Consider the following 27,732-nt stretch of genomic DNA (forward strand, 5'->3'; position numbering starts at 1 on the left):
CAGATACACTGGTACATGTCTGCTGATAATACTATTCAGCTTAAATCAGTCAAGTTCTCAACAATAGAAGAAAAAAGTGACTGAAGTTTTGAGTCCAGTCTGAAACCTGAACATTTATCTCAAATGGATTACTTGCACATACACTACACTCATTATTTGAAACGTTGGTTGCGTTTAACAGGAGCATCCAACACTGGAACAGTATACAGGTGTGCCACAGAAAATTTAAAAGGGGTAAATTTGAATATATCCAGGCACATACAAACAACAATGCCTACAAAGACATTTTCTATTTTCATTTTGATAATTGTGACCTGCAGTACAGAAAATAAAGCAAATAAAATCATATCAATCATATCAGAGTTTGAATAAATTACTGTTCAAATAGTATGACTACAATACATCTCTTATTGTAGGTCAGTACACACAACCACAGTCATGGGGAAGACCAGTTGTGGTTATCCAGATGATCATCAACAGGGCTGCAGAACATCACTGCTAAAAAAGTTGCCTGTTTGCAGAGAGCTGTATTAATCAATTTTCCTCGTTGGAAGTGAAAAGTGTGGTAGTAAAAGGCGCACAAGCAACTGGGATGACCAGGAGTAAAACCTTCGGTTGTTACATTCCTAATATCACAATATAACTGGAGACATTATAAGCATCTTTCCTGGGCTAAGAAAAAAAAAAAGAACCACACTGTTGCACTCTGGTCCTAGTCCACTTTTCAGATGAAAGTAAATGTTGCATTTCATTTAGAAATCAGCATCCAAGAGTCAGGAAGGAAAGAGGAACAGTGGAGAGTGTTTGAAGTCCAGTGTGAAGTTTCCACATGCTAATTTGGGGGGTCAGCAGCTGTTGTTGCTGCTTTTGGTCCAAAGTCAGTGCTGCTGTTTACCAGGAAGGGAACTTCATGATGCTATCTACTGACAAGCTTCATGGAGACGTCCATTTCTTTTTCCAGCAGAATTTAGCTCCTGCCCACAGTTCCTAAACTACTACTTAATGGTTTGCAAACCATGTTACTGTTGTGCTCTGACCCGACCTGTGTGTGGTAGATGACAAACACAGATGAGTTGATGTTTGCTATCAAAGCAACCTTAGCTTGAGATGATGATGACTGTAGCAACAGGTTAGCAGGTCTGTTTGCTGTAAGCCCACAGTATCTCAACATAACACAGCCGGTGGGCCTAGAATTCCACCTGTTAACACCCCAAACCTTTCCAAGTGAAGCTAATTTTTGCTAATATGTTTTGGGAATTTACACTTTACAGTTTCTCTGTTGTGCTGTGAGATTAATCACTCGTGTCAAACAAAAGAATAGCTACATTGTGACTTCAGACTTTTGTGGCATTTAGAGAACTATTTTATACGACCAGACCCCCGAGCATTTCCTTCCGCATCCACTCTTATGATTAGACTTTTCTTTACTGAGATATTCTCTCTTTGTAGTATTGCTGTAGCTCACTTCTACTTTTCTGCTTAAAATTCCTCCTGATATTTATTTTTATCCCAAGAAGCTAAAACCAACAGAAAGACTGTCCAGCTATATTATTGGTGTTGATGTTCACATGATAAGTAAAGGTATCCAGAACGATGAAGGGTGGGTGGTCAAACAAGAAGGCAATATATATCTATGCCAGGTATATGTCAAAATCGGTTTGCTATGATGATGCATTTTATTGTTATTGTTGTTGTTTTTAAATAATACTCAGTGTATGTGTGTGTGTGCGCGCCTGTGTTTTCATTGTTCTGTCTTCAGCGGCAGTGCGACACTTATATATTTTTTTTCGGTGTGCGATTGATTATGCCTCATTCTTGTTTTCATGGGAAGAACGGCAGCACGCAGTAGATGGGGATTTCGAGTCAGGTTTAGGAGCTGTCTAAATTAATCTGTAATTTGCCTGAACTCCTCCCGGTGACTTTTGGGCTGTGTTTTGGCGATTGGGAAGAATTGCCATAGTTATGGTATTTAATCACAGAGGTCCTAAACACTGCTGTGCTCAGTGTGACTTGAAAGTTCACGTTTTCATTTTGTGGTCGGAAGAGTTCCAAACGGGTGAATCGTTTACGAATCGCGCATCAAACACAGCGGCTACCGTCAGCGCTGCTGGAGTCCGACACTGAGCGAAGAGGTAAAAATGACTTACTAATAGCAATTGCGACGTATATGCTAAACGAAAAATGACCACAAACTGCTGCCGGTTTATCTGGATGTGTCGTAGCGCTGTCATTAGCTTGGTGGCTAGGTGCTAGCTGGCGACGTTAAGGTGACAACAGACCGAGCGGACCGCGGCCTGGTTCTGCTGCTAACATAGTGATTGACAGCCTGTCAACTAACAAAGAGGTTTATTTTGCTGTGGTCGACAGTCTTTTTAAGTGTGCCCAAGGTTTGTTGTGTACTCTGTATGTCTATGTATAATGTGCCTTTGCTAGCTAGCTGGTTAGGCGTTTGTGTGTTCTGGCCATGATTTCAGAGCCTGAGTAGTCGTGAATCAGCCTCAGCATCCACGGTGTGTGGCTCTTCTGCGGCCTGCTGCTGCGGGGGGTACCAGCCCCGCGAACTGTAAATTAGCCAGCTTTCTTCCTCCAAAGCACCCCAATGCTTTTTTACGTCTATTAAAAATCTAGCAGTGTTTACAGGCATTTATTCATCCATAAAGACGACAAGCATGCAGTGTTCAGGGGGAGTTGTCAATGCCAACAAGTCATGTTATGCGAAATGTTTACATGTAAATGGTTCGAATAGCAGTTAACATGCAGATCAAGTTATCATTTTGTTGAAAAGAAATTTTACATAGAAAATGGCAAATGTGTTATTTTGTCTATAAAATAACACATTTGCACGTGTTATTTCGGAACATCACAGTGGTGGCTATTAAAGGAAAGGCCACTGGAACTGAACATTTGCATTGTGCTGTTCCGAAATGTTTTTAAAAAGTCGAGTCCTGACCTAAAACCAACATCGAAACTAAAATAATTAGTGAAAGTTGTGAGAATTATTGAGTTAATGTTTATATAAACTGCATTGTCATATGATTAGCTGTACAGTAGGGCTGTAATTAAATAGTTGTTTTCGTCCTACCTTTTTCTTCTCTTTATATCAATGTATTTGTGTTTTGCACCACATAAAAAGCACAAGTGCAACATTCCTCAGAACAACATTAAAAAACAACTGCATTTCATTTAGATGAAATGAAGTATGTTTAACTACACTGTGAGCAAAAGATGAGTAGGTTATTGAGGTAATGATGAGCCTAAAGCTGTGCAACATTAAGGCTTAATACTTTGACCTGTTTTGTCTACCAATCAAAAAGTAGCTCATTGTGAATAAATTAAATTTGCTGCCCTCCCATTGCAGTATATAAACCTTAATTTCTCTTCCTGCTAAGAGTGGGATAAATAACCCCCCCCCCCCCCCCCCCCCACACACACACACACACACACACACACCTGTTTTGTCCTTCTGTGGTCAGAGTTGCACATATTTGTTCTGCAGCTGCCATGTCTGAAATGTACTGGCCTCCACGTGATTGTCTTTTTGCAATAATGACAGATATTGGAGAACAAAAAGTCAGTTTATCTCTAACCATAGTGGTACCTGTGCCTCAGTAGAAGCTGGTGTCAGATCTCACAGTGAGCTGTGAGTTTTCTTCTCTCCCTGTCTCTGTTTATCCACCCTTCCGGCCACCCACACTCACCCTCAGAATTTGGCCCACAACCAGATCCCTACATAGCCCTCCACAGGTTGGCTTTGTTTTTTTTGGGGGGGGTTTTCCCCCCTGCCACCCATTTTAGATCATCAGCTCCCCCCACCAGACAATCCTCTCGCTGGCTTGACTTAGCTTCATAATTTTTGTTTTTTGTTTTGTCCAAACATTGATAATTGACTTTTATGAATCAGCCCTGGAGGATTTGTGTAAGCCTAAACTTAGTTGCCCTTAATTGTAGTTTTTCCTGTAACATGACTAATGCTGAATCCATTTCGCATTATGTGACCACGCTGGTTGCATAAGGTGGTGATGTAGGCCTCCTGAGTCGATTCTCACAAACTGTACCACTGAATGACAAGTCTGTGAGCTAAACATGAAACATAAACAGATTAACAATCTACTTATGCAAATTAGTCACCGCCATAATATACATCACTGTGGCTGCTTTTGTTGTGAGTGAAGTGGGGTGTGCTGCATAGTTGATTTTTAGGCAGCAGTAGCTGCGAAGCTAGGAGGTCCTGGATCACCAGAGGAAGCCTGTGGCATGCACTCTACCCCTCTGGTTCTCAGGATGCAGGATGGGCTGATCAGTAGGACCGCCTGCCTGCGTCTGGACTCAACTAGCCACTTTGGCCCGTACCTCAAAGGAGAGGCTTGGATTTCTTGGGAAACTTTTCCTTCTTGTACACTGTAAATATTTTGCTTCCATCACTCGCGCTCTCATGCTGCTTACCAAATGTGGTCGTCCTGCTCTAAGCGCATACACCCCTCTGTTCTTTTGCCTTGCTGTTTGATCTTTGATGCAGGCCTGGCTGTTTAAAGAATAGCAAAGAGAAAGAAAAGAAGCATTGCCAGTACAATACAATAGCTTAGCTTCACAAGCAGGGTAAGTCTAGGTAAGTCCTGCTTTGAGGCACTTGATTCATGTTAGTGGAACTATCATCTTCACAGCCCACTGACTTTGTTGCATCATGCTTCTTATTTTGGCATCTGTATTTATGTGCAACACTAGATAGGGACATAGCTTCTTGCTAATAACATTGAGACTGTCATTGCTTTGTCATGTGATTGTTGCTGTGGTCAGGGGGGTGGGAAAGTGGAGTGGAATGTAAGCGCACCAGAGAGATCACACTGAGCTGCTCTCTTTTACTTGCAGAGGATTGTAGATTAAAATAGAAAAAGACTTAGCTGTGGTATTCAAAGTGACAATAGAAGTCGTTAAAGAAGTTGAACTTCACACTTTAACATATTTTTTATCCACTTTTCTTACTCCTTACAGGTGAAAGGCCAGCTGGCCAACCAGCCACGTACAGCTAGCTGTCACTATGGATGCCTGTGCCCGTATTCGAGGAGTCCCAATCAGGTCCAGATCCTCAGTGCGGAAAGAGGTCTGTCTGTCAGGATGTATTTGCATTTAATTTTGCACACATGTGCAGTACACTCAGGGCTCCACCTATTGAATTGCCCAGTGGCTAAGGACTAGCAGAAAGGTATGGTGAACAAGTTGGTGGGCCAGCCACTGGCCCACTGGGAGTTTCACAGTGCTGAGTTCACCTGTGAACCAAACCAGCTGACTTGCCGCTATCAAGTTGTTTTTCTTGCAGTCAAGAATTAGTTGCACATTAAAGGAGTTTGATGAAGGCTATGACCTTTCAAACATTGCAACTCTCTTTCACAGTTCAAAGACTAATTGATGATTCCTGTGTGTGATTGTAAGTGTGAACAGTTGTCAGCCGCGTAAGTTTTGGCCCCCCAACAGTCTGCCGACCTCTCCAGAGCATACCCTGCCTCTTGTTCTATGACAGCTGGGAGGAGTCAGCATGGCACAGTATTTATTCCACTAAAATGTATTTAAAGTTTTGTTTTTTAAGTATGCTGAGGATTAAGATTATTAATATATACATCTACTAAGAAATTACATGATATACTTAAAGATTCAGCTGCTTAGTAGTCTATTAAGTAATGAATAAATGAACTGCTTTAATGTTACTAGTAAAAGTTTTGCCTCCTGGCCTTGGAGATCACTGCCAGTAAGATGCCTGCTTGGTAAGTGTTCACTTTTTCTTAGCTTCAAGTCGGTGTGATGGTTGAGGAATGAAGACACAAGTATAAATACAAACAACAATGCTATGTAGACTCCACTGGATTTCAATACAAAACTCAGTAACTATATGTTGCGCTTTTTAAAAGAATTTTGTTGCAAAGATATTTAATTTCCTCTCTTATCCCCGCTTGATTTTCATTGTAGTTTCTAATGCAGTTAATTCATTTTCATTTGAAAATGCACAGTCCTGTAGAACCTTATCAGGCATTTTAAAATAATGGGATTGCTTAGGATCTGCGCGTGTACGAGAAGGCAGATGCACACAGTCAAGTTCTTTTTTTGCATTCCTCGGTGCACGGTGCAGAGATGAATAAAAGTATACTCACTGAGGCTGTAGGCCAGTGTGTACTTCTATTTAAAACAAACAAACAAAAAAAAAGCTGCATGTCTGTTTGCAGACTGTGCGAGACAGTGGGGCGCAGAATGTGAAGAGCCTCTTCAGGAATAAAAAGGAGCTCTGTGGCATTGGTTTAGAGCTGCCAGCAAGAGACGCCACCAGGCTGACAGAGGTATGTCACACAAACGCACCAGTGAAGCTCAGCCATGTTTAAACACATGACACATCAATATTGACCATCAGCTGTGCTTTTTCAGATTCACTTTGTGTGTCTGCCTGATGTAAGTGAAGGAGAAGATGTCACCCAGCAGGTACAACATGTTAGTTATGGACAGTAGGTCATACTTTGATGGTAGAGGACACAAAACTCAAAAACTAAATCTCTGAGTTCTATCCTGGGGCCCGTTCTTCGTACGTCGCTCACTACATCCAAGATCAAATGACACATCCAAGACCAAACCATCGCGCTAACCGTGAGCTCGCTAATCCGGTTCCCCGAACACACCTGCTGTTGACGATTAGTACAGCTGGACGCAGTAATGTGACATCACTGGGTGTCGTAAAAGGGGCTACGCATCGATAGTGGAAACATTGATCGGCAACCCTCTGATTGGTCGGCGAAAATGTCGACGGAGCGCGCTCGGCTCGGTATTTTTCGGCAGCAGAGCAAGAACTCTTGAGTGAGGGATTTCAGGAGTTTCAGAGTTTAATCAGAACGCAAGGGAACACTGCAAAGGCTGCAAAAGCAAGGAGAGAGGGCTGGCAGAAAGTTGCTGACAAATTAAACTCGTAAGTAATTTAATAATAACAATAATAATGGAGTGGATTTATATAGCACTTTTCAAGGCACCCAAAGCGCTTTACAATGCCACTATTCAGTCACTCACATTCACACACTGGTGGAGGCAGCTACGGTTGTAGCCACAGCTGCCCTGGGGCAGACTGACAGAAGCCAGGCTGCCATATTGCGCCATCGGCCCCTCTGGCCAACACCAGTAGGCGGTAGGGTAGATTTATCATATCACACTATATTATCCAATATTATATTACATTATATTATATTATAATATGTTATATTATATCCCCTTTCACATTAGAGCCACAACAGGACCCACTAGAACATGGGAACAGGTAAAAGTGAAATATAAGAATATTCTACAGAATGGTAATATTTATCACTTATATTGCTTTTCGTCTCTTGGAAAGAGACCCTGAAATAATCTGTTTGTTCATAACAGCAACCAAGAAAAGGGCAGAGCAAAAAAAAAAAGACAGGTGGTGGTCCTGCACCCCCTCGTCAACAAGTTGGTTAAGTAAATAGTATCCTCACGGGAAAATCGATATCTCTCTATGAGCACACTGTCGCGCTGAGCTAAAGGATCCTGTCTGTCCCGCAATATACGCTGGATTCTGAAAACTCTCCTTATCAATCTTGCACCTTCCGCAATGGGTGGCTCGCGTATACGGACAGGACATGGCTGCGACAGACTTCCCAAATCCACCTTCGCTTTTATAGCCGTGGTCTCTCATCTTGATTACACAAAGTAATTTGCAATTGCTACTCTGAAATATGAATTACATCTGTAATAATCACATACATGTGATAGAATGTTAATAGTACATTTCCCTTTTTTAGGAAATGACCTGTATGTATCTGTGTGAAATCAATAAATGGATCAAGTGCTGCATTGTCTTTAGTTACATTGATGTTATTTATTTATGGTGAAACAGTGGTGGAATATCGCTGTTGCTTTCGTATAAATGAAGCGGACATACCTGCGTGGCCGCGATCTAATCCTGTTTATATAAAGTAAACCTGCTCCCGAGCAGGTTTACGCTTACGGCTCTGTTGCTATGACAGCAAGTCCCGGATGAGCTTCGGGGAACCGAACGATCCAAGATCAGGCGAAATCGTCAACAATCAAATCCAGCTAACTTACTTAGCGAGGTACGAAGAACGGGCCCCTGGTCTTTTAGTTACCACTTTGGCCTTCAAACTGGGGTGATTCTGAGTGTTCTTGTCCACCAGGCTCTGTCTTCTCTGTCAGGGGGGCTGTGTGAGCTTCTCAGGTCCCTCCACGTCCACAGCATTAAGAACGATGAAGTCCTGCTGCTCAAAGACTCTCGCAGGCTGCCAGAGCACAAGGATGCCGGACCTCAGGTATGTAAACGACCGTTTTTGTGTTAAATTAATTTGTTTTGTCAGCATGTCAAACAAAGCAGAAGTGATTGGAGAGAATAGCAGGAAATAAGAGTGGGTAAGTGTACAGCACTTACTGCCTATCCTAGTAAGTACAGTCGATTAGAAAAGGAGCTCTCTAAACTGACGACAGACACTTTCTCTTGTTTAACATTCTGGTGTTGTATCTTTTTAAATGCATAAAATTTTTGTTTTAGCCTCTCATTCTGGTCTTTAAAAATGTATTGACTAAAAGAGTACTGCAATGCTTCACTATGCTTATTCAGACCCCAGCTTAGCTGCATTCCTTTTGCTGTCCTCGGGATGTGTTGGGATCTGAATTTATATGTGTAGGGTTAATGATACTTGAAACATGTCCAAACACAGTAAATGTTTAATTTTAAGAAGATGTATTTTTAACAACCGCTAATCCAGTTCTAGCAGTTGTTGATTAAAAGTTTTCCCACATGAGGGCTATGTAAGCAGATGTATGAGTCTCTCTCACGCTTCCAAAGAAACACAGGTGTGGGATAGGCTGACAGAGAAGTTGCTTTTGCAGCCGCCACTTTCCTGTTCCTGTGTGCCATGTTTGGGTTCACACAGACCCTGCAGCTCATTCTGTGGCTCTCTCGCCCCAGCTTTGTGAATTAAAGAGTGGGCTAGCACTAAAGGATTTTTGCGTTCTGCATATGCATCAATTTGCAATCAGGACACAGACATAACAATATACTTCCAGCCATCTCCCTCCTCCTGTGAGATAAAAAAAAAATGCCCATGTGAATTTAATTTACAAAAGTGATTGCTTTGACTGTCTGTCTGCTTGCTGGGTAAAAATGATTTTCTTCAAATGAGCTGAAAAATCACCAGCCAAACCATGCTGTCAGCAATTCTCATTTCCCCCTTATTCCCCTTTCTCATGCCATTTTCCTCTTCCTCCAGTATTGGTTAAAGACAGTGTGTGTTCTGAGGAATAGTTCCAGCACCAACGTTTACCCTCAAGCCAGTGTTCCAACTTTGGTGGGCCTGCTGGGGTGCTACATGGCAGGTCTCCGCTATACGCTGGAGCTTCAGGCTCTTCAGAGGGGCGCAGCTGAGCCCAACCAGCCAGACGAAGACGACACCAACCAGTCGGTCTCATCAATCGAGGATGACTTTGTCACAGCTCTAGAACATCTGGAGGAGGACGACACAGCAGACAATACCTGTAGGTTTAGCAGCCAATGCTTATTGGCATTTAGTGGCCTCTGGTTTTTGAGTCATGTGCAGAAAAGGATTTCTTTTTATTTTAATGCTCTCATAATGCTTTGTGGTATACCACTTGTAATTTCATGTATAATATAGACATTCCTATATTTTCCAAGTAGCACCAACTGGTAAAAAACTCCATAGTTGCGCTTAGTACGGGGAAGAGGAGAGAAGAGAGCAAAGATGCCCCCCCAAAAAAGTGTGACCAAACAAGGACCCGTGTCTGCTTTTTGGAACCTTGTTTGGTTTTTGAGGGGGAATAAAAGCTCTTTTGCAAGTATTTCTGCTTCTGTGGTCGGCTCTCCTCTGAGAAGGACTTTCGCAGCAGGCAGAGATTAGCAGGCCTGACACACACACACACACACACACACACACACACACGTCCGCGCGCGCACACACAGACTGAGACTGGCAGGACAGTTGAATACTTGAAAATACTCAAATCTGAAAATACTTGAAGATTTTTGCCCTCAAACTTTGGAGGAAAAAAAGTGACATTATACAGCAAAATGTAAAACACAGTCTGTTTAAAAACTCTAGGCCCGTGGCAGATATTTCATTTTTGATAATACAGCCTAAGAGTAGATTATTTGTTATTTTGCATATTGTTTTGAAACGTAGGGTTCAAATCAGCCAGAGGTGTGAATGTAAGTGTGGAAGGTTGTCTTTCTCTCTGGATTAGTCCTGCGACAGAGTGGTGACCTGTCCAGGGCGTACCCTGCCTCTCATTCAGCATTGGTCGGAAATTAATCAAACATATAGACAGTGATTACTTAATAGGTCTTCAGCCAAATTGTGCTCAAGGTCATAGTTATCATTTTTTCTACATTCTCAACACATCTAGCCCTATGGGAAGACTTACATAGAATTATTAATATTGTGATTTAATGTGAAACAATTAGAATCTTACAAGAATAATGTAATATGTATTTTTTCCATCCGCAGCACTATGCTGTCATAATCTGTGCAAACTTTAATTAAAACGTCTCTAGAATGTAAATGGTTTCAGTTCACTGCTAGATGGCACTAATTAGCTATTTACTAGTTTTACTTGTCTGTTATTTTTCCACAGTGCCATGAGCACCTGTTGCATCTAACCACTTTTCTCCTCTTTCTCCTTCATGTCCATCTCCACAGCTGCAGCTCCATTTAGTCATTTTAAAAGGCGTGATGTGGCTTCACAGACAGTCCCAGCCCACAAGAGAAAAAAGGAATTATCAGGCTCCCGCGTTATCATAAGCTCGTCTTCGAAGAAGTATTCAGCCAAACACAGATCTGGTCCTGACGTATCTGTCACAGTGCAGAGGTCATCGGGTGTGGAATCCCAGTGGACTTACTGCAGTCCTGGAGCTCGTCTCCCCTCACCTTTGATTCATGTCAGTGAATCAGAAGAGTCAGACTGTTCCAGCCCCAGCCCTATCATTTTCCTGGATGAAGTGGGCTACCAGAAGAGCCTGCTGGCCAAACTGGACATTCCTCAAGTGCCAGGGGGGCCCAGAGAGCGAGTTGAAGACTCAGATTCCGAAGTTAGTGAGTTTTTTGATAGCTTTGACCAGTTTGATGATCTGGATGAGCTCAACTCTGAGAGCTGTACTCTTACTCTGCCTCTGGATGCGATTAGTGTCCCAGCAGCACAGAAAGAGGCTGATGAATCTGGCATAAGTACATCATCTTTAAAATATGTTTCTAGGGGCTGCTCAACCAAGGGAATGAATCCTCACCGCTTTGATCAGCCCACTCTCCCAGCCAATGTGAAAAAACCCACGCCCCTGAAACCAGGCTCTCCTTACTCAATTCCCTCTGAGGTGCCGGATTCCCCTCGGCCTGTACAGACTCCCTCTGAGGAGAACGGTGGTCCCCTCTTCAGTCCTTTGAGCTCCTCTGCCTTCAGTCCCCTGGTGGACTCCAGCGGGCCACTGGAATACTTCTGGAATACAGAGGCAGATGGACAAGATGACTCTGAGCTACGTAAACCTCAGGATCTCTGTTCTTTGTATAAGACCTACTCAGACTTTGCTAGCAGTCTGTCCAAAGAAATTCTCGGATCTGTCTGTGGCTACCAGTCTGCTGTCGACATCAGTGACAACAAGAATCTCTCCTGTGTCTGCCACAAGGAATTTAAGAACCCTTCAGGATACCTGATGAAACTCTCAGAAATACAGGAGACTGTGACGGTGGCCAAGCTGCAGAAGAAATCCCAGTCTCTGAAAGATGGTATTCAGAGGTTTGCCAGTGACCTTGTGGAAATGAGCTTGGGCAGCGCTTTGCGAGACCTCCAAAAAGGGGTGTCCTCCTGCACCACCACCTTGTGCCACCTAGCTGCTCGACTTACCTCCTCAGTATTTCAAATGGCCTTCCATGAGATTGGCATGCGACGTGCATATGTACTGAAGGAGCGGGCAATCAACGGGCTGGCCACTTTCCTGGTTGGAGAGGCCGTGTCCGCAGCGCTCAAAGAGTTCCTGACTGTGAAGAAGCAGATTTTCCACAGCACTGTATCACGTTTTGCTGCTGATCTGGCTGAAGAGCTTGTTTTTGAAGGTATAATGGAAGTATGTCAGTTCTCCCACCCCTCAACGCCTCTCACCCCAAGTGATTGGTCTTTTGGCCATGGGCAAGAGGAAGAAGAGGAGGAGGTGGTGGTGTCCTCCTATGCTTCAGACCTTTCTGAGTCTGTCATCCAGGAGGCCTTCATAGAGCTCTCTCAGGCAGATGTTGCCTTCACAAGCCAAGCAGCTATAAGTGTGTCTGTGGACAACATCTGTTATGTCAGTGCAGATAACACCTGCACTCATACCTGCAGCACCTTTGCTAACCAGCAGGTTTTAAGTGTAGCGGTCCCAGCGGAGGATGCTTCTTGTACTGTGAAGAAAGCCCTGTTCACTGTATCAGGAATGGCCAGCTGTATTCCTGTGCCCCAAGCAGGGCACGCCCTCTCCAACCTCCAGGATTCCGAGGAGACCACTCAGCAGAGGTCTAGCTTGTCACATACCCCACCGACCAGCCCCAAAAGATCAACTGTGTCATCCTCTGACAATGCCACGTCTCCACTAACGGCCCTTTACAGTCATGGAACTCAGACCTCTCTACCAGCAGGAGAGCCCTCCCAAAAACAGTCTTCATTCCAAAACTTCTCTGGCAACATGGTGGATATGATAGTAACTGAGGCTTGTGAGCTAATAACTGCCTCTAAAATGAAGAAGGGTTTGGGCGACTGTGCTGACTTCCTCACAAAGACAATCAGGAGCCGCAGGGACTCTTACGATGCTCTGGATTCCCCTTCAAAGCAAGGAGTTGTCAGGGAAAGTTTTAGATATGACTATACAGATTCTGGGCATGTTAGGCTAGGTGGCCCTATGGGACAAGAAAATAATCCTCCCATTTCCTTTCAGACAGGCACTCTAAACCAGGGGAGTTACCGATGTGAGCGAGGCCCCAGGACCAGGGGTGTGTCTGAAACACATCCTGTGATGATGAATACTTTGGAAGTGCCGGGTAATGAGACGGGTGGACAAAGGAGGATATCCGCTACTGTGGATGATTCAGCTCCAAACTCTGGACAGAAGTCTGCTGCGACTCCTGGTACTCCTCCGTCCACCCCCCAGCAGCCCAGTGAGGTGTCCAAGGAGAGACAGATAAAGCAGTTCTCCAAAAAGCTGAAAAGCAAGCTGGCTAAAGAATTTTCCCCTGCAACACCACCTCCAACCCCTCACTATCAGCCTGAGCTGGGCCCGGGACCAAAAGACACCATCCCAGATGCAGACAAGGCAGAGTTTATGCTCAAACTGATGAGATCTCTCTCTGAGGAGGCTGATGGAAATGAGGAAGAAGAGGAGGAAGAACCGGCAGAAGAAGGTGGTGTTGGAGTCATTAACACATGTTCAGAGAGAGGGGGCGGCCGACACACACCCAGCCCGATGTGCGCTCGTGTAATGTCCAACAAGGAAGCTCTCCACTATGCTGAGCGGTTGGCGTGCCACATAGTCTCGATGGCAACAGAGATGGACACCCTAGGAGGGGCGGAAGAGGAGCAGGGAGAGATGAACCAGGGCAGTGAGAAGAGGAGAGACAGTGTGGCTCAGTTTTCAGAGCAGACCCTCAACTCATTGTGGGTGTATGCAGGAGAAGTGGCGGGAGAGGTAATTAGTGATGTGAAGAGGATGGTGAGCTCTGGACAGCAGTGCCCGTATCACAGAGCTCTCAGAAGAAGAAGCTGGGACAGATCTAGCTCCGAATGTTTGCATTACCACCACAGACATCACTCTCAACCCGGTACAGATCAGAGCAGAGACTGGAGGTTAGGAAGGCTGGCTGAGCAGTGGTCCAATGACCTGATTGCCTCGGTCTCCCAGTCTTCCACCTCTGCTTCGAGCACTGTGTCTAGCTCCAGCTCTGGTCTATCCTCTGAGTATCCCAGCTGTGAGAGCGTGACAGATGAGTATGCCAGCTACCTCATTAGGGTGCTGAAAAAGGAAGGGGGGAGTAGGGAGTTAGTCCTGGACCAGTATGCAAGCCGTTTGGCTTATCGTTCTATAAAACTTGGCTTGGCTCACGCCAGTCGTAAAATAAAGCAGAGATCCTCTAGTGCACGTCTTCGTTCCTCGAAGTCTCTGCCAGATGAATGGAAATCGTCTTGTAGTAGTAAAACGTCATCAGCCAAGGATCGAACAGAGATGGATAGAAACACCCAGTGTTGTTGCAGGGACTCTGAAGAGCAGAGTAAGAGGGAGTACATGGATCTAGTCCACTTTGCTGAATCTTTAGCATATAATATCACCTGTGATGTCACACGCAAGCTCCATCTCTCCTCTGTACGGCTGCCAAAGTCTTTCACTGACTCCTGTCTTTATAAAAAATCCAAACTGGAAGACATGGCAGAGAATCTCATCAGGAACTCCTTCTCCTGCCCTGTGTTATCCAAGGAGGGTAAGAGCAAGCACTACCACAGCACAGGGAGTCTCTACGATCAAGGTTACAGTAGCAAGGTGATGCAAGTCATTGAGCATTATGCCAGGAAAATAGTGGATGACACGCTGAAGATAAGCGTGGCTTCAGTTGGCCATTCATCACGGGAGCACCAAGACCATGACAGACACACTCACACACAGAGGTTGTCTGAGGGCCCAGTTCTGGTCCGGGCAATGGGGGAGAGGCCATGTTGTTGCTGTCAAGTCCAGGAGTGTCCATACTGCAGCAAGCACAGCAGGCACCACTACCAACCTGTGCTGCAGAGGAGGAAAAGGGGAGGAGACTGTCAAGCAAGAGTGCTCTCTAGTCTGGAGATTCCAAAAATCCACATCGACCTGGACCACAGGGTGGCATTTGCAGAGGAGATGGTGTCCATGGCAATGGATACAGCAAAGCGCGAGCTGAGCAACACCAGCCTTAATGCTGACAGCGGGATCGGCCATGATGGCACCAGCTACGCCGAGAGCCTCACTGCTGAGATCATGACATCAGCCCTGTCCAACATATGCCAGGCTGCCCTTACCAGGTACACACTTCCCAGTTCACATCAGGAAGAGTGTCTGTTTGCCCCGAAATTCATTCCATGCATACGTTTAATCAATGGCCAGGCCATAAACATGTGTTGTAACCTATAATCAGCTTTGTTTCACTTCTTTTGACAAACATTTTAATGTTTTATTTTCCCAGTTTTACTGCACTGACATGTGACTATTTGCATTGTTAGTGAGGCTTTTTTTTTCTTTCTCTCTCCTTTGGTTTCTTTGTATTTAGTGCTTCGGGTAGGGAAACCACTGAGTCCACTGTGTCCCAGCAGCTGAGTGTTGGAGATGACAGCCTGGGAAGCTGGTCTAACCTGAGCTTTGAAGATGAGCACCCAGATGATAACAGCAGCTTCCTCCACCTCAGCGACAGGTAAACACACCTAACTTTATATCTATCACCTCTAGAGCACAGTCCAACTTGGTGCTTTAAAATATACGTTAGAATGGGGTCTGAGAACATTTGTAGTGCATTCCTTATTATACACTTATTTATGCACAGCTTTTTAACCAGAATTTGAAAGAAAGAATCAGATTGTGATTTATGGAGTGGCTAGCTACTAGTTACACTCCATAAATGTGTATATATGTATATATATATGTATATATCAAGTTCAAGTTCAACTTTATTGTCACTTCAACCATATACAGTTTAAAAATACACAGTGAGGCGAAACAACGTTCCTCCAGGAACCAAGGTGCTACAAGACAAGTTAGTGCAAAAAAATAATAATATATAATATATCTAGTAATAATATTGTGCAAAAGAGCATTTACAGGTTGGTGTGTGCGATGGTTTGGTGGTGTAGGTCCGTGTGTTTGCGCTTTGTGTTGGTTAGTCAGTCCAGTCTCAATGTTTTGAGGTATTTGAGTTAAGCTGAGTGATAATGTTAGTGTATGTGTGTGTGTGCGTGTTTATCAGTCAGTCCCTTTTTGCTGAGGAGACGGATGGCTTGTGGAAAAAAGCTGTTGCACAGTCTGGATGTGCGTGCCCGAATGCTTCGGTACCTTTTTCCAGATGGCAGGAGTGTAAAGAGTGTGTGAGAGGGGTGTGTCCGATCAGCCACAATGCTGGTGGCTTTGCGAATGCAGCGTGTGGTGTAGATGTCCTCAATAGAGGGTAGAGAGACCCCGATGATCTTCTCTGCTGTTCCCACTATCCGCTGTAGGGTCTTGCGGTCTGATATGGCACAGCTCCCAAACCAGACAGTGATGCGGCCGCTCAGGATGCTCTCAATAGTTCCTCTATAGAAGGTGGTCAGGATCGGTGGTGGAAGCCGGGCCTTTCTCAGTCTTCTCAGAAAGAAGAGACGCTGTTGGGCTTTCTTGTGCAGGGAGCTGGTGTTGAGGGACCAGCCGAGGTCCTTCTCCAGGTGTACGCCCAGTATGTTATACTAACATATAAAGATTTTTTCCTATGGATGATTTTTAGCTTCAAACTTTTGTTTGTGGCAATAAAAAACCTACCTAAGGCACTTTCACTAAAACATCTGAAGAATCCTTGAGAGTAAATAAACTACATACGGGGGCGCTCCCCTTGAGAATTAAAGGTTTGGTTGTTTTTTTTTCCCCTGTTTTGCATTCACACCCACAATAGGAACTCTAATGTCACATAAGAACCAGCTGGTGGTTGGGTTAGCAACTATAGCAACCACAACAAGTCTGAGAACAAAGTGATCATAGCTGTGTGTCGTGGGTTTCATGATTAGCTTAGTTGGAAAGCAGACATGCAGATTTTGACTTTATGGTTGAAATCACCCAGTTTGTGCTCCTTGAGGTGACATTACCAGTAACTGTCTTTGTGTGTTGTTATACCTTGAATGTGTAATGACACAGAAGTCTCTGCAGCTCCCAATAACCCTCATGATCACCACCAGATCCCAGACTAATAGATCATTTGTGCCTGTTTTAACATATGCCAGTGGCACAGTGGTTAGCACAGTTGCCTCACAGCAAAAATGTCCTAAGCTCAATTCCATCATCAGGTTGGAGTCTTTCTGTGTGTGATGCATGTTGTAGGATAGGCTGGATAGGCTCCAGCCCCCCTGCGGCCCTGTAAAGGATAAGCGGAACCACAAGCAGAAGCAATCAAGAAAAGAGAAACAGAAAAGAACTTCATAGAGACCAAATTATGCTTTATAAACTGCTTACTGTATTATGGGAAATCTCCCAGTAGTCTGATACTATAGAAGCATAACTAAGGGGTGGTTCAGGGTTCCTTGATCCTGTAAGCATTAAAAAGGAACATTTTAAGCCCATTTTTCAAAGCTGAGGGTCTGTCTCCAGACTTTGTCAAAAATTCCCTTTTTTGATAGAAGGTAAACGAGGCGCGACAAAATGCGACGCACAGCACATTCTAGGAACTTTGATTGTTGCTGGTTGCCGATACACTGAAAACATCATTTCTCAGATGGTGTAATGTTCAGTACCAATTATTTTGTATATGATTTAACCCACATTTAATTACCTAACGTTAAATGGAAGAGGTTTACTACTCAGAATAAATGCTAATATTAATATGGGAGAGAAAAACCCCAAAAATTAGTAGACAGTGGAGCTCTTTAATGGTTTATTATTGCATTTCACTGTTTAGCTAACAAAACTGAAATGGTGCAAGCATCATCCTGAGAAGTTTCCGACAGGTAAGCTGAAATAAACCTTGCTGTACAAACATGAACATAAATACTTATTTATTTTTCATGTTCCAAACTCTGCACCATGGCCAAGACTAAAGAGCTTTCCAATGATGTCAAGGACAAGATTGTGGGCCTACACAAGGCTGGAATGAGCAACAACTGTGACGCACTAACACTAACTGACCTTACTGCTCCAGGGTGCCGGCGTTTTAGTGCTGTCGTGGAAGGAAAGCACCGGTTTGCACAATCTGCATTGAACTTTGTTTTCTGTGGAATGCTTTCAAAATGTTTAAAATCTCAGTTTCTATTTTCTTCAGTCCTCCTGTTTTGCTGTTTGTGCTACATTCTTCTTCAGTATTGTCTAGTCTTGGCAGACGATATAGGCAATACTGCCCCCACAGTTTCCTGTAGTGTATTGCAGTTACAACACATTTATTAGCATATGAAAATGTTAACAATAAAATTCCACGTCAAATAATTTTTATAGTCGTTGCAGCTCTGCTTGGTACAGACTGATACTGCATGTCTTGTATGCAGTATCAGTCTACATGTGGGTATGCAGTAAAATGTTTTTTCATGTTTTTGTGACAGCTGCTACCATTTCTTTTGTCACAGCAAGTAGTATCCTTTTTTTCAGCAGGTTATCTATCATATGTTTCTGTATTTAGTTGTTTCAGAATGGACAGTCTGTTAATGTCCAAGCAGAAGACATTGAATGTAATCTATTGTTCTTAATTGGTTTGGGTTCAGAATTTAAAGCCTGAGGTTATACTTTGATCATACTGTGTCACTTTATGTTTTTGGGGTTTTTTTGGAGGGTTTTTTGCTCCCGTTGGAGCCATTTAGGAGTGTTTTCTGCAGTTCATTGTAGATGTAAGGTTTTCCAAAATCATTTAAACTTGACTGCCAGAGTGCAAGTTTTCTCTGATTTATGTTGCATTATATGTGAAGGCTAAAGGATAAGTATTTTAGATTACTGTCTATGTTACCAAGTTCTAAGTAGTTGTAGGCATGACCGATTTGGTCTTCTTGTCTTGGATGGACATGACCTATGTTTGTGTGTGTCAATTTAAAAAAGAAAAAAAAAGTGAGTGAGTCTGATAAAGTCTCTGGGAAATGGGCTGTTGACAGTTCTGGCAGGGGTTGATATCTCTATGGAAGCAAACCTGACAATGGGTTTGTTCCCAACATGCTAAAAGAGCATATTGTGTTAGCATTAAGTTATTTTGGCCATCAGGGCAAAGTTAATGTGTCATAATATTTTCTAAAGGTGTGTCTTTAAGTGCTCACCTCTCTTCAAGTGCTGTTTCTACTGGAACAAAGTCCACCATGTGTAATTCATAAGACATTTCAAAGGCCTGCTGCTACTATTTCCGCTCAGCAGATGAAATAACGGGGGGAAAATTCCTTTATGAGTTTAGCGAGACAGAGATCAGGCTGACTGACTAGATGAATCACCTCTCAGTATGCCATTCAGACCACACCTGCCGCTGAGGTAATGCAGATTAATAGAGGTATTTTTAGATATCAGAAACATCTCTCCCTTTTAGTTAGGCTATAGCATGCCACAGTATGCAGGTTCCAGCCAGCAAGGCTAATCATTCACTAATTATAGCGAGAGTGTATGTTGTTATGCTTCTGTTGCCAGCTGGTTGTCCCGCTGGAAGCCACATGATTAACGAGATTATGTGAGAACAAAAATGTAATGATCTCACATTTCAGGACTTTAGCAACAAATGGGCCCAGTCAACATTAAAGCTGATTCAGGGAGGTGTACAGTGGAAAAAACCTGCATCATTTGAAGAATCCTCCTCTGTTTTTTTCAACCTCACCTGACATTTAAAGGATTACCAGAAATGGTCATCCACCTCCGTGTTGTTTGTTGACGATACATGACAGTAAGCTCTTATAGCAAATGTGATGAAACTGCTTATTACATCCTGATCTTTTGTTGCATTTTGGTAGCTCTCTGTGTTAGCCCCTTACTGTGTCAGTGTTACAGCGGTGTGTTACCTGCCTTCTGTGTCCAGCAGTAATGGGAATAGCAGTAGCTGGAGCAGTCTGGGCCTGGAGGGGGAGGCGTGTGAAGAGCACTTGTCATTCTCCCCCTCTGACAGGTTGGTCAGCACCCGATTGGCATGGCTATCCTTGGAAAAGAAATGCACACAAGACATGGGGGTTTACCTAGAATGTGACAAAGAATGAACTGAATTTGCTATGAAAGCACCACAAAGTACTGAAGTATGTGATAGATCCACCAGTGGAAAATCTTTCTTCATCATATGAAAATGATTTAAACTGCCACTCTACAATATTCTGATTTATACTTTGTCTCATACTAGGAACCACCAGCCCCCTAACATGACCATACTTGAGCTTTAAACATTAATAGGCTTGACATGGCAAATGCTTGTTGATGCTAATCTTAGCATGCAATGTGTTGCTTAAGTTTTGTTGGTTCTGCATTGCTTGCATGCAATTTTTTGTCTTTGTGGGAAATATGTAGTGTTATTATTTTGTCCATGTTGTATTACCTCTGAACAGCCAACCAGTCCCTGAAGAACAACGTGGAGGGTTATTTTTCATTTAATTTCATAGTTTTAGAAACTATAATATATTAACTTTCAAATTAAGTCTCTTGCATGCATTATGACCGGGCATCCATTTCCCCCCCCACTTATCTAAAGTCTAGTCACAGAGCAGGTTTCCTTTTGGAAAATCCCGAGATAGACCCAAGCTAGTGAATTCTAGATATACCCTGTGGTCTCCTCCTACTTGGGTGTCCCTGGAAAACCTCTAAGTTAAGCCTCAAGGCACCTTGATCAAATACCCAAAACACCTCACCTGCCTTAAGCATTGGGAGTACTCTGGGCTCCTTCTGGATGTCCAAGCTCCTCAGCCAGTCTTTTCGCCAAGCCTAAACTCATTTTTCTTGCTTCTTTCCTAACATTATTTTTTCAGTGACCACCCAGAGCTCATGATTGTAAGTGAGAGTTAAAATGTAGATCAAAAGCTCTGTGGCTGGTGCGCCAGTTTACCTGTTTCTCTCACACCCCACATACTTTTTTTTCTTGTGAACAAAATCCGAAGATACCCAACCTTTTTAGACTAGGGCGGGGTCTCTCCCCAAACTTTGAGGTAGCAATCTGTCTTACTTTGTGTTTTGCCGTTTCATGAATGCAAGTGATTCATGAAACTGTAAGGATATGTAAAATAGTTGGAAATGTCATACAAAGGGAAACCTAAAGCTAATCTTAAACAGGTAGTAGACATGGTGGATGTTTAGAGGTGGCTGCATATATCAGTCTTGCAGCTGTTGCAACTAGAGATACCACTTTTTTATGTCTGATACCAATATCATAAATTTGGATATCAGCCGATACCAATATGAATCCTATAGTGTTTTTTAATCAACAAAACTGTTTTTTTTTTAATATTTTGTATAAGTTCATACTCAAGTTAAAAAAAACAACAAAAAAACCCCACAAAAATACAGTATGCACCCAAAATATTTCATAGTTCAGCAATACTGATCAATCTAATAAACTTAGACCTACTCCATCCTCCCTATTCTGGTATTTTAAAGAGTAAGCACCATAACTAATAGGGTTCTAAAACTCCCAGCAAAAAAAAATTAATAAATAAGGAACCGCCCTCCACCACATGATGCTTAATTGACGTAATCAACTTCAATTTGATGCAGTGTGGAAAAAAATGCAAAGATGTATTGCCATGTACTACCCAACTGACAGTACTACCAACCATTTATTTAGTCTTCCTTTCTCAGGCTGATGAATGGATTTTCTTTCAGCTTGTTTAGCAGCTTCAACTCAAAATGTGCTTTTAGAAAATTCCAGTATCATTTCAGCTCTAGGTGCTACCACTGAACGGCTGTATTGAAAATCTAAAAAGCTAACACATTCAGTTGTCCTTTTATAAGATATTATTTGACCGGATATATTAACATAGCCGGTCTGTTTGATATTTGAGACCTCTGAGAACAGAGTATCTCTGCATCTTGTCATTCCCTTATTAGTCCATGATCAGAGCTGGCAATAAATATTCACAGGTTTGTGCATTTTGATAGTCATAACATCAACTAAAGCTGATGGCTTCCAAGATTATATCAAAAGTGCAACAGATTTTCCAATATGAAACATGTCAAAACTTTTAGTTAAACAAAGGTGTTACAGGTCAGAAAAAAGAAGAAAGGATAACTTGAAGCTATTCTGAATCCACATTGATGTGTCTTGCTGATTAAAGCAGAGCACAAGGTTGACTTACAGATTTGTATTTTGTATTAGTTCTTATATTAGCAATTGTGCTTTTACTTTGATTTTAGTTAGTGTAGTTTTCATCAGCTTACAGTGGTGTAAAATGTATAATATATTGTAATTTCTTCTGTCTAGAAATAATGTTTATAGTAACAGAATATAATGTCAGTATATAATGACTAGCATTCATAAAATATTTAATAAGTTTCCGTACTGTTTTAGTGGTAATAAATCCCAAGACGATTATTGGTTAATAATTTCTTTGATCTAATTAATATTCAGTTACTTGTTAATAATATAACTACTAAAAGTATTTTTTAAATTCAGTTTATTAACATTATAGTTTTGTTTTAATAATAAGCTATTTTTATATATGTTGCTCACACCCACAGTTACTTGATGTGGAGCGTAGTAAATAGCAGTTTTGTGGCTACCAACAGGTGGCAGATTTCTCACAGAGTCACATTTGTGGTTTAGTTCTTTTTAAAGAATTCAAGAGATGTTAAAATGGAGGGAAAAAGGTTTGATTCATGCATTGTGTGAGTGAAACCTCAAGTAGACAGACACACAAAGATTTTCTAACTAGGAAGTACTCCACACCTATAGGTTTATACTGTTCAGGCACCCCCATTGATGCCCATATATATTTTGAGTGCATAGCTTTATCGCCCTCCTTCTTAGTTCGCCTCCTCTCCCTACTTTTTCAGTGCCGTCGCTCCTTTGCAGTCTCAAACAGTGAAACACCTTAAACGGTTTTCCTTTCTGAAAAGAAAATGATATCCTTATATCCTAACGTGCAGAGCCTGAGTGTCTGTAGCTGTGGGCTGTGTCAACAGGCCTGTGATTAACAACCTTTATAAAGTGGTGAAATGACTGTTTACCTGCTGGCACGTCACACAGCAAATATTTGCACAATTGACAGAATGGATATCAAGTAGCTTTTCAGAAGGGAAAAATCAACTTTCACACTGATCAAGATCTCCTCTTCGTCACTGCGCATTAACTGACAAAAGACACCTGATCAGAAAAGTCAATTTACAGGAATTCAGGAAAGATATACGGCATCACCGTGTCTAAGACGTCTTTTGATCAGAATTGCTTTGGTTGCAGTGTTTGTGTGCTTTGCTTTTGTCAAAGGCTATTAGCTTTAGTGTGCTTATTGCCATTTCTATATCTTTGCATGCATCCTTGTGTGTCCGACCTGTTCTGTCTTCTTACTAACCTGTGTGGTGTTTCTCATCCAACAGTGACAATACAGAGGACAAGGAGGCTGAGGTCAAAGAGGAATCAAGTGGTAAGCACGTTTTATTGCCTGCAGCATCTTTCTTTCTTTAATGTTTTTAAGTAGACTGTGGCAGTGCTACAGGTTAATACTTGGAGTTTTTGGGACATCTAATGGAAAAAAAAATAATTTTGTGCTCTTGCTCTTTGCTGTCCGAGACACAGTTGGATTCCAGCTGACTGTGTTAGTCTGTCTGTGTTGTTGCTGGGGATTTAACCACCCCCACATTCAGCCACACTAATACTCATGCATGCACTCCATCCACAGTCAGTCACTCTGCCTTCTGTATGTCTCAGACTACAATTGCCTCCACTTAAAGGGGTCCCCTTATTGTGTTTGCTGTGCTATGGAAACCTGGGTTTGAGCAGATCAGGACATAGTGTTCTAAAGAAGGAGCGCTAGAAAACTGAAAAGGTGTGGCTGACGGCTGAGTGAATCTTTTTTCTCTGTGCTGCAGGGACACTCTGTGTGGACAGGACTCAAGTGCAAACTCCCAGGACTGTGCTTGTCATAGCAAACTCAGATGTCAGAGATCCTGGGAGTGGCCCTAAGCACGTCACCCTCGACCCCCAGCTCAGGAGCATGCTACAGTGGCTGGCAGCCTCCATGGCCGACATCCCTCAGATTCAGCTAAGTCCTGACAGAGAACTGCAGCAGGTGATTGTGGCTATATTCCTCACAAACAGGTTCCCTCTGTGGTCTTCATTAGTCAGCACTAAAACTCTTTTTAAACCACGTCATGTCGCTTCAGTGAAAGAAGTCATTCTTTCCGTGATTGTCTGTTTTGAAGGTCAACAATCCTGTAAAGTTCTGTGCTGGTTCCCACCATACTGTGCTTTGCTATGGAGACAAACAGCTGAGAAGCACCAGCTACTGTGACGATTGAGCTGTAGATTTTTTTTGGAAAAATCACCAGTAATTTCACCAGTTTGTTCCTGTTTTCTGCATTTCAGTAAAGGTCATAGTCATCGCTGTTACCTGACAAAACTTAATGGTATATATTGTTATACAATTTCCAAAGCCTGCACAGCCAGTAAAATTGTGGGGTGATACAGATCCTGATGTTTAAATATGGCCATGTGCAATGTTCATATACTAATTTTACTCTTTTTGCTTTTTTTGTTTTTCTTATTTAAAAACCCTGTGTTTGAACAAAAGCACAATCTCAAACATTTAACACTGTAATATTATAATAATACAGCAAAACATCTGCTACTGGGATGAGATTCTCTTTGCTTTATTTGATGGATTTTGGTCTAATGACGCCAGTATATGGATATGTGACCTACACATATTAAAATGAGCCCCTTTTCTATTAGTACCTACTCTGATTGACTTGCCACAGTTTTCAGGTTTCCATTAGGTCATAGTACCTGGTACTAAGTAATAAAATAGTACCTTCTCGGCTGGGGTTCCAAGCAACACATACTAAAATGTGACATCGTCAGACTGCATGCCACCGATTGGCCTGGTCATTGGCATCACTCGATGGGTCATGAGAACATAAATCGCTACAAAGAAACAAGTCTGACAAAAAGCCACAGATCGAGCAGCAGATTGATCGTACTCGATTTTAATGGAAAACCAGTCGATCTGAGTCGAGTCGTGGTGAGCCGTGGAGAGTCAATCCGAGTAGATACTAATGGAAAAGGGGCTTAAGTGTGTTTCAACTTGGGAACGGTACAAGCATTCAAGAGTTTCGTGTTTCAGGAGTGTGTTACAATGACTGTTTAGGCATTACATTTACTTTAGTAAACATGATTACATTACATCATGTTTAATTTCAAACCCTTACAATTCTAATTTAACTGTCTATTATTATTATTATTATTATTATTATTGTTTTATTTTGTTTTTTTGAAGCACGGCTCTCTGCTTAGGTTATATTCAGAGAATTTTTGAGTTCCTTTTTTCCCCAGGCAGGAAGAAGTATTAACTAACACCCTTTCACTACTACTTCAGTAGTCAGCTTGTAAGGAAATCCTAAAGATTCTGAAAGTACAGGGTGGGCCATTTATATGGGTACACCGTAATAACATGGGAATGGTTGGTGAGGGTTAGGGGTGATATTAAAGTCCTGTTTGTGGCACATTAGTATATGTGAGGGGGCAAACTCCTCAAGATGGGTGGTGACCATGGTGGCCATTTAGAAGTCGGCCATCTTGGATACAACTTTTGTTTTTTCAATAGGAAGAGGGCCATGTGACACATCAAACTTATTGGTAATGTCACAAGAAAAACAATGGTGTGCTTGGTTTCAACGTAACTTTATTCTTTCATGAGTTATTTGCAAGTTTCTGACCACTTATAAAATGTGTTCAATGCCCATTGTGTTGGATTGTCAATGCAACCCTCTTCTCCCACTCTTCACACTCTGATAGCAACACCGCAGGAGAAATGCCAGCACAGGCATCCAGTATCCGTAGTTTCAGGTGCTGCACATCTCGTATCTTCACACCATAGACCATTGCCTTCAGATGACCCCAAAGATAAAAGTCTAAGGGGGTCAGATCGGGAGACCTTGGCGGCCATTCAACTGGCCCACGACGACCAATCCACTTTCCAGGAAACTGTTCATCTAGAAATGCTCGGACCTGGCACCCATAATGTGGTGGTGCACCATCCTGCTGGAAAAACTCAGGGAACGTGCCAGCTTCAGTGCATAAAGAGGGAAACACATCATCATGTAGCAATTTCAAATATCCAGTGGCCTTGAGGTTTCCATTGATGAAGAATGGACCCACTATCGTTGTACCCCATATACCATACCAAACCATCACTTTTGTTGTTCCAACAGTCTTGGAGGGATCCATCCAATGTGGGTTAGTGTCAGACCAATAGCGGTAGTTTTGTTTGTTAACTTCACCATTCACATAAAAGTTTGCCTCATCACTGAACAAAATCTTCTGCGTGAACTGAGGGTCCTGTTCCAGTTTTTTTTTTTTTTTTCTTTTTTTTTGCCCATTCTGCAAATTCTGTGCACCGATCTGGGTCATCCTCGTTGAGATGCTGCAGTAGCTGGAGTTTGTAAGGGTGCCATTTGTGAGTAGCTAATATCCGCCGAAGGGATGTTCGATTAATGCCACTCTCCAGTGACATGCAGCGAGTGCTATGCTGTGGGCTCTTGCTGAATGAAGCTAGGACAGCCACTGATGTTTCTTCATTAGTGACAGTTTTCTTGCGTCCACATTTTGGCAAATCCAACACTGAACCAGTTTCACGAAACTTAGCAAGCAGTTTGCTAACTGTAGCATGGGAGATGGGTGGTCTCGTAGGGTGTCTTGCATTGAAATCTGCTGCAATGACCCGGTTACTGCGTTCACCAGATATCAACACAATTTCGATCCGCTCCTCATGTGTTAACCTCTTCAACATGTCAATGGCTGTGAACAAAGAGAAACTTGTAAATAACTCATGAAAGAATAACGTTACGTTGAAACCAAGCACACCATTGTTTTTCTTGTGACAGTACCAATAAGTTTGATGTGTCACATGGCCCTCTTCCTATTGAAAAAACAAAAGTTGTATCCAAGATGGCCGACTTCTAAATGGCCACCATGGTCACCACCCATCTTGAGGAGTTTGCCCCCTCACATATACTAATGTGCCACAAACAGGACTTTAATATCACCAACCATTCCCATTTTAATACGGTGCATCCATATAAATGGCCCACCCTGTAGAATGGAAGGCAGAGCCTTCAGTTGTCAGGCCTCCCATGAAACCAGGTTCCAGTTTAAATTTAGGACAGAGTCCCTTTCTACAAACCCAGCTTACTGTGGTTCAGGTGACCCTGAACATCCCCCTTAGTTGTGCTGCAGTAGGCTTGGGCTGCTTGGGGACTTCCCATGCTGCGCTCAGCAATTCTCCTTCAATCCCCACATTTCACACTCTGTTTTTATGCCACTATTGCATCTCATTAACTTTTATTTACTCTCTCCTGTAAGTTATGTTTTGTTCAGTTTGTTGCTCGCTATCTCTCCTTTTTCCTGTCACTCCACAAAAAGAGGGAGTTCTTCCTCCCTCACATTGCCAAGCATTTGCTCTTTCTAATATTATGAAGTCTTTTCAATACAAGATAAATGCCTTGAGATGACTGTATAATCAATGTGTCCTTTCAGCTCCCAGCGGTAGTCCAGAGGCTTCGAGAGAGGAAGTGGAAGGTGGGTGAGCTGCTGCACATGCTGCTGCGCTACTGTGATGTGAGCCACAGTCAGCCCGAGGCCAGAGAAGAGGCACTTGAGGCCAGCAAAGAACCTCACTGCATCTCCCTCTTCCAGTGGCTTCTGGAGCGCACCTAAGGCCTCTGCTTTTTTCCCTCCTTGCTCTCCTCTCATTATTTCCAAACAGGGCTTTGCAACCTCTGTGAGCCCCATAAATCTGAACTCCCTCTCACAAATGTGGGCAGCACGTGTGTTGCATTGCGTGTATGGCATGCCATCTTTTCCCGTTTTTTTT

At 42.7% G+C, this 27,732-nt stretch overlaps 1 protein-coding gene across 5 annotated transcripts; it reads left to right on the top strand.

Annotated features, from left to right (window-relative positions):
* The first annotated feature begins 1,870 nt into the window (after nt 1-1,870).
* Nucleotides 1,871-27,732, top strand: akap11 (A kinase (PRKA) anchor protein 11). Of its 5 annotated transcripts, none has more exons than XM_085375106.1 (12): nt 1,871-2,132; nt 4,990-5,098; nt 6,213-6,323; nt 6,409-6,462; nt 8,181-8,312; nt 9,270-9,534; nt 10,713-15,069; nt 15,315-15,455; nt 19,749-19,835; nt 23,240-23,286; nt 23,732-23,931; nt 27,396-27,732. In XM_085375106.1, exons 2-12 carry the CDS (start codon nt 5,036-5,038, stop codon nt 27,573-27,575), a joined length of 5,637 nt encoding a protein of 1,878 aa, XP_085231232.1. In that variant the 5' UTR covers nt 1,871-2,132; nt 4,990-5,035; the 3' UTR covers nt 27,576-27,732. The 5 variants fall into 5 exon arrangements, with proteins under 5 accessions (XP_085231232.1, XP_085231233.1, XP_085231230.1 ...); XM_085375107.1 differs by having other exon boundaries at nt 19,752-19,835; XM_085375104.1 differs by lacking the exon at nt 27,396-27,732 and having other exon boundaries at nt 23,732-24,181.

This window comes from Diplotaxodon limnothrissa, linkage group LG16, assembly GCF_057381915.1.
Source record: "Diplotaxodon limnothrissa isolate DT_005_m linkage group LG16, D_limnothrissa_male_GT1.1, whole genome shotgun sequence".
NCBI classification, from domain to species: Eukaryota; Metazoa; Chordata; class Actinopteri; order Cichliformes; family Cichlidae; genus Diplotaxodon; species Diplotaxodon limnothrissa.

What these genes read in the sequence shown, in the direction of transcription:
- akap11 (XM_085375104.1), top strand. Translation starts at nt 5,036, where the DNA reads ATGGATGCCTGTGCCCGTATTCGAGGAGTCCCAATCAGGTCCAGATCC. An exon ending in ACGCCACCAGGCTGACAGAG is followed by an intron (nt 6,324 to 6,408) that starts GTATGTCACACA and finishes GTGCTTTTTCAG; the next exon opens with ATTCACTTTGTGTGTCTGCC. An exon ending in TGCCAGGCTGCCCTTACCAG is followed by an intron (nt 15,070 to 15,314) that starts GTACACACTTCC and finishes CTTTGTATTTAG; the next exon opens with TGCTTCGGGTAGGGAAACCA.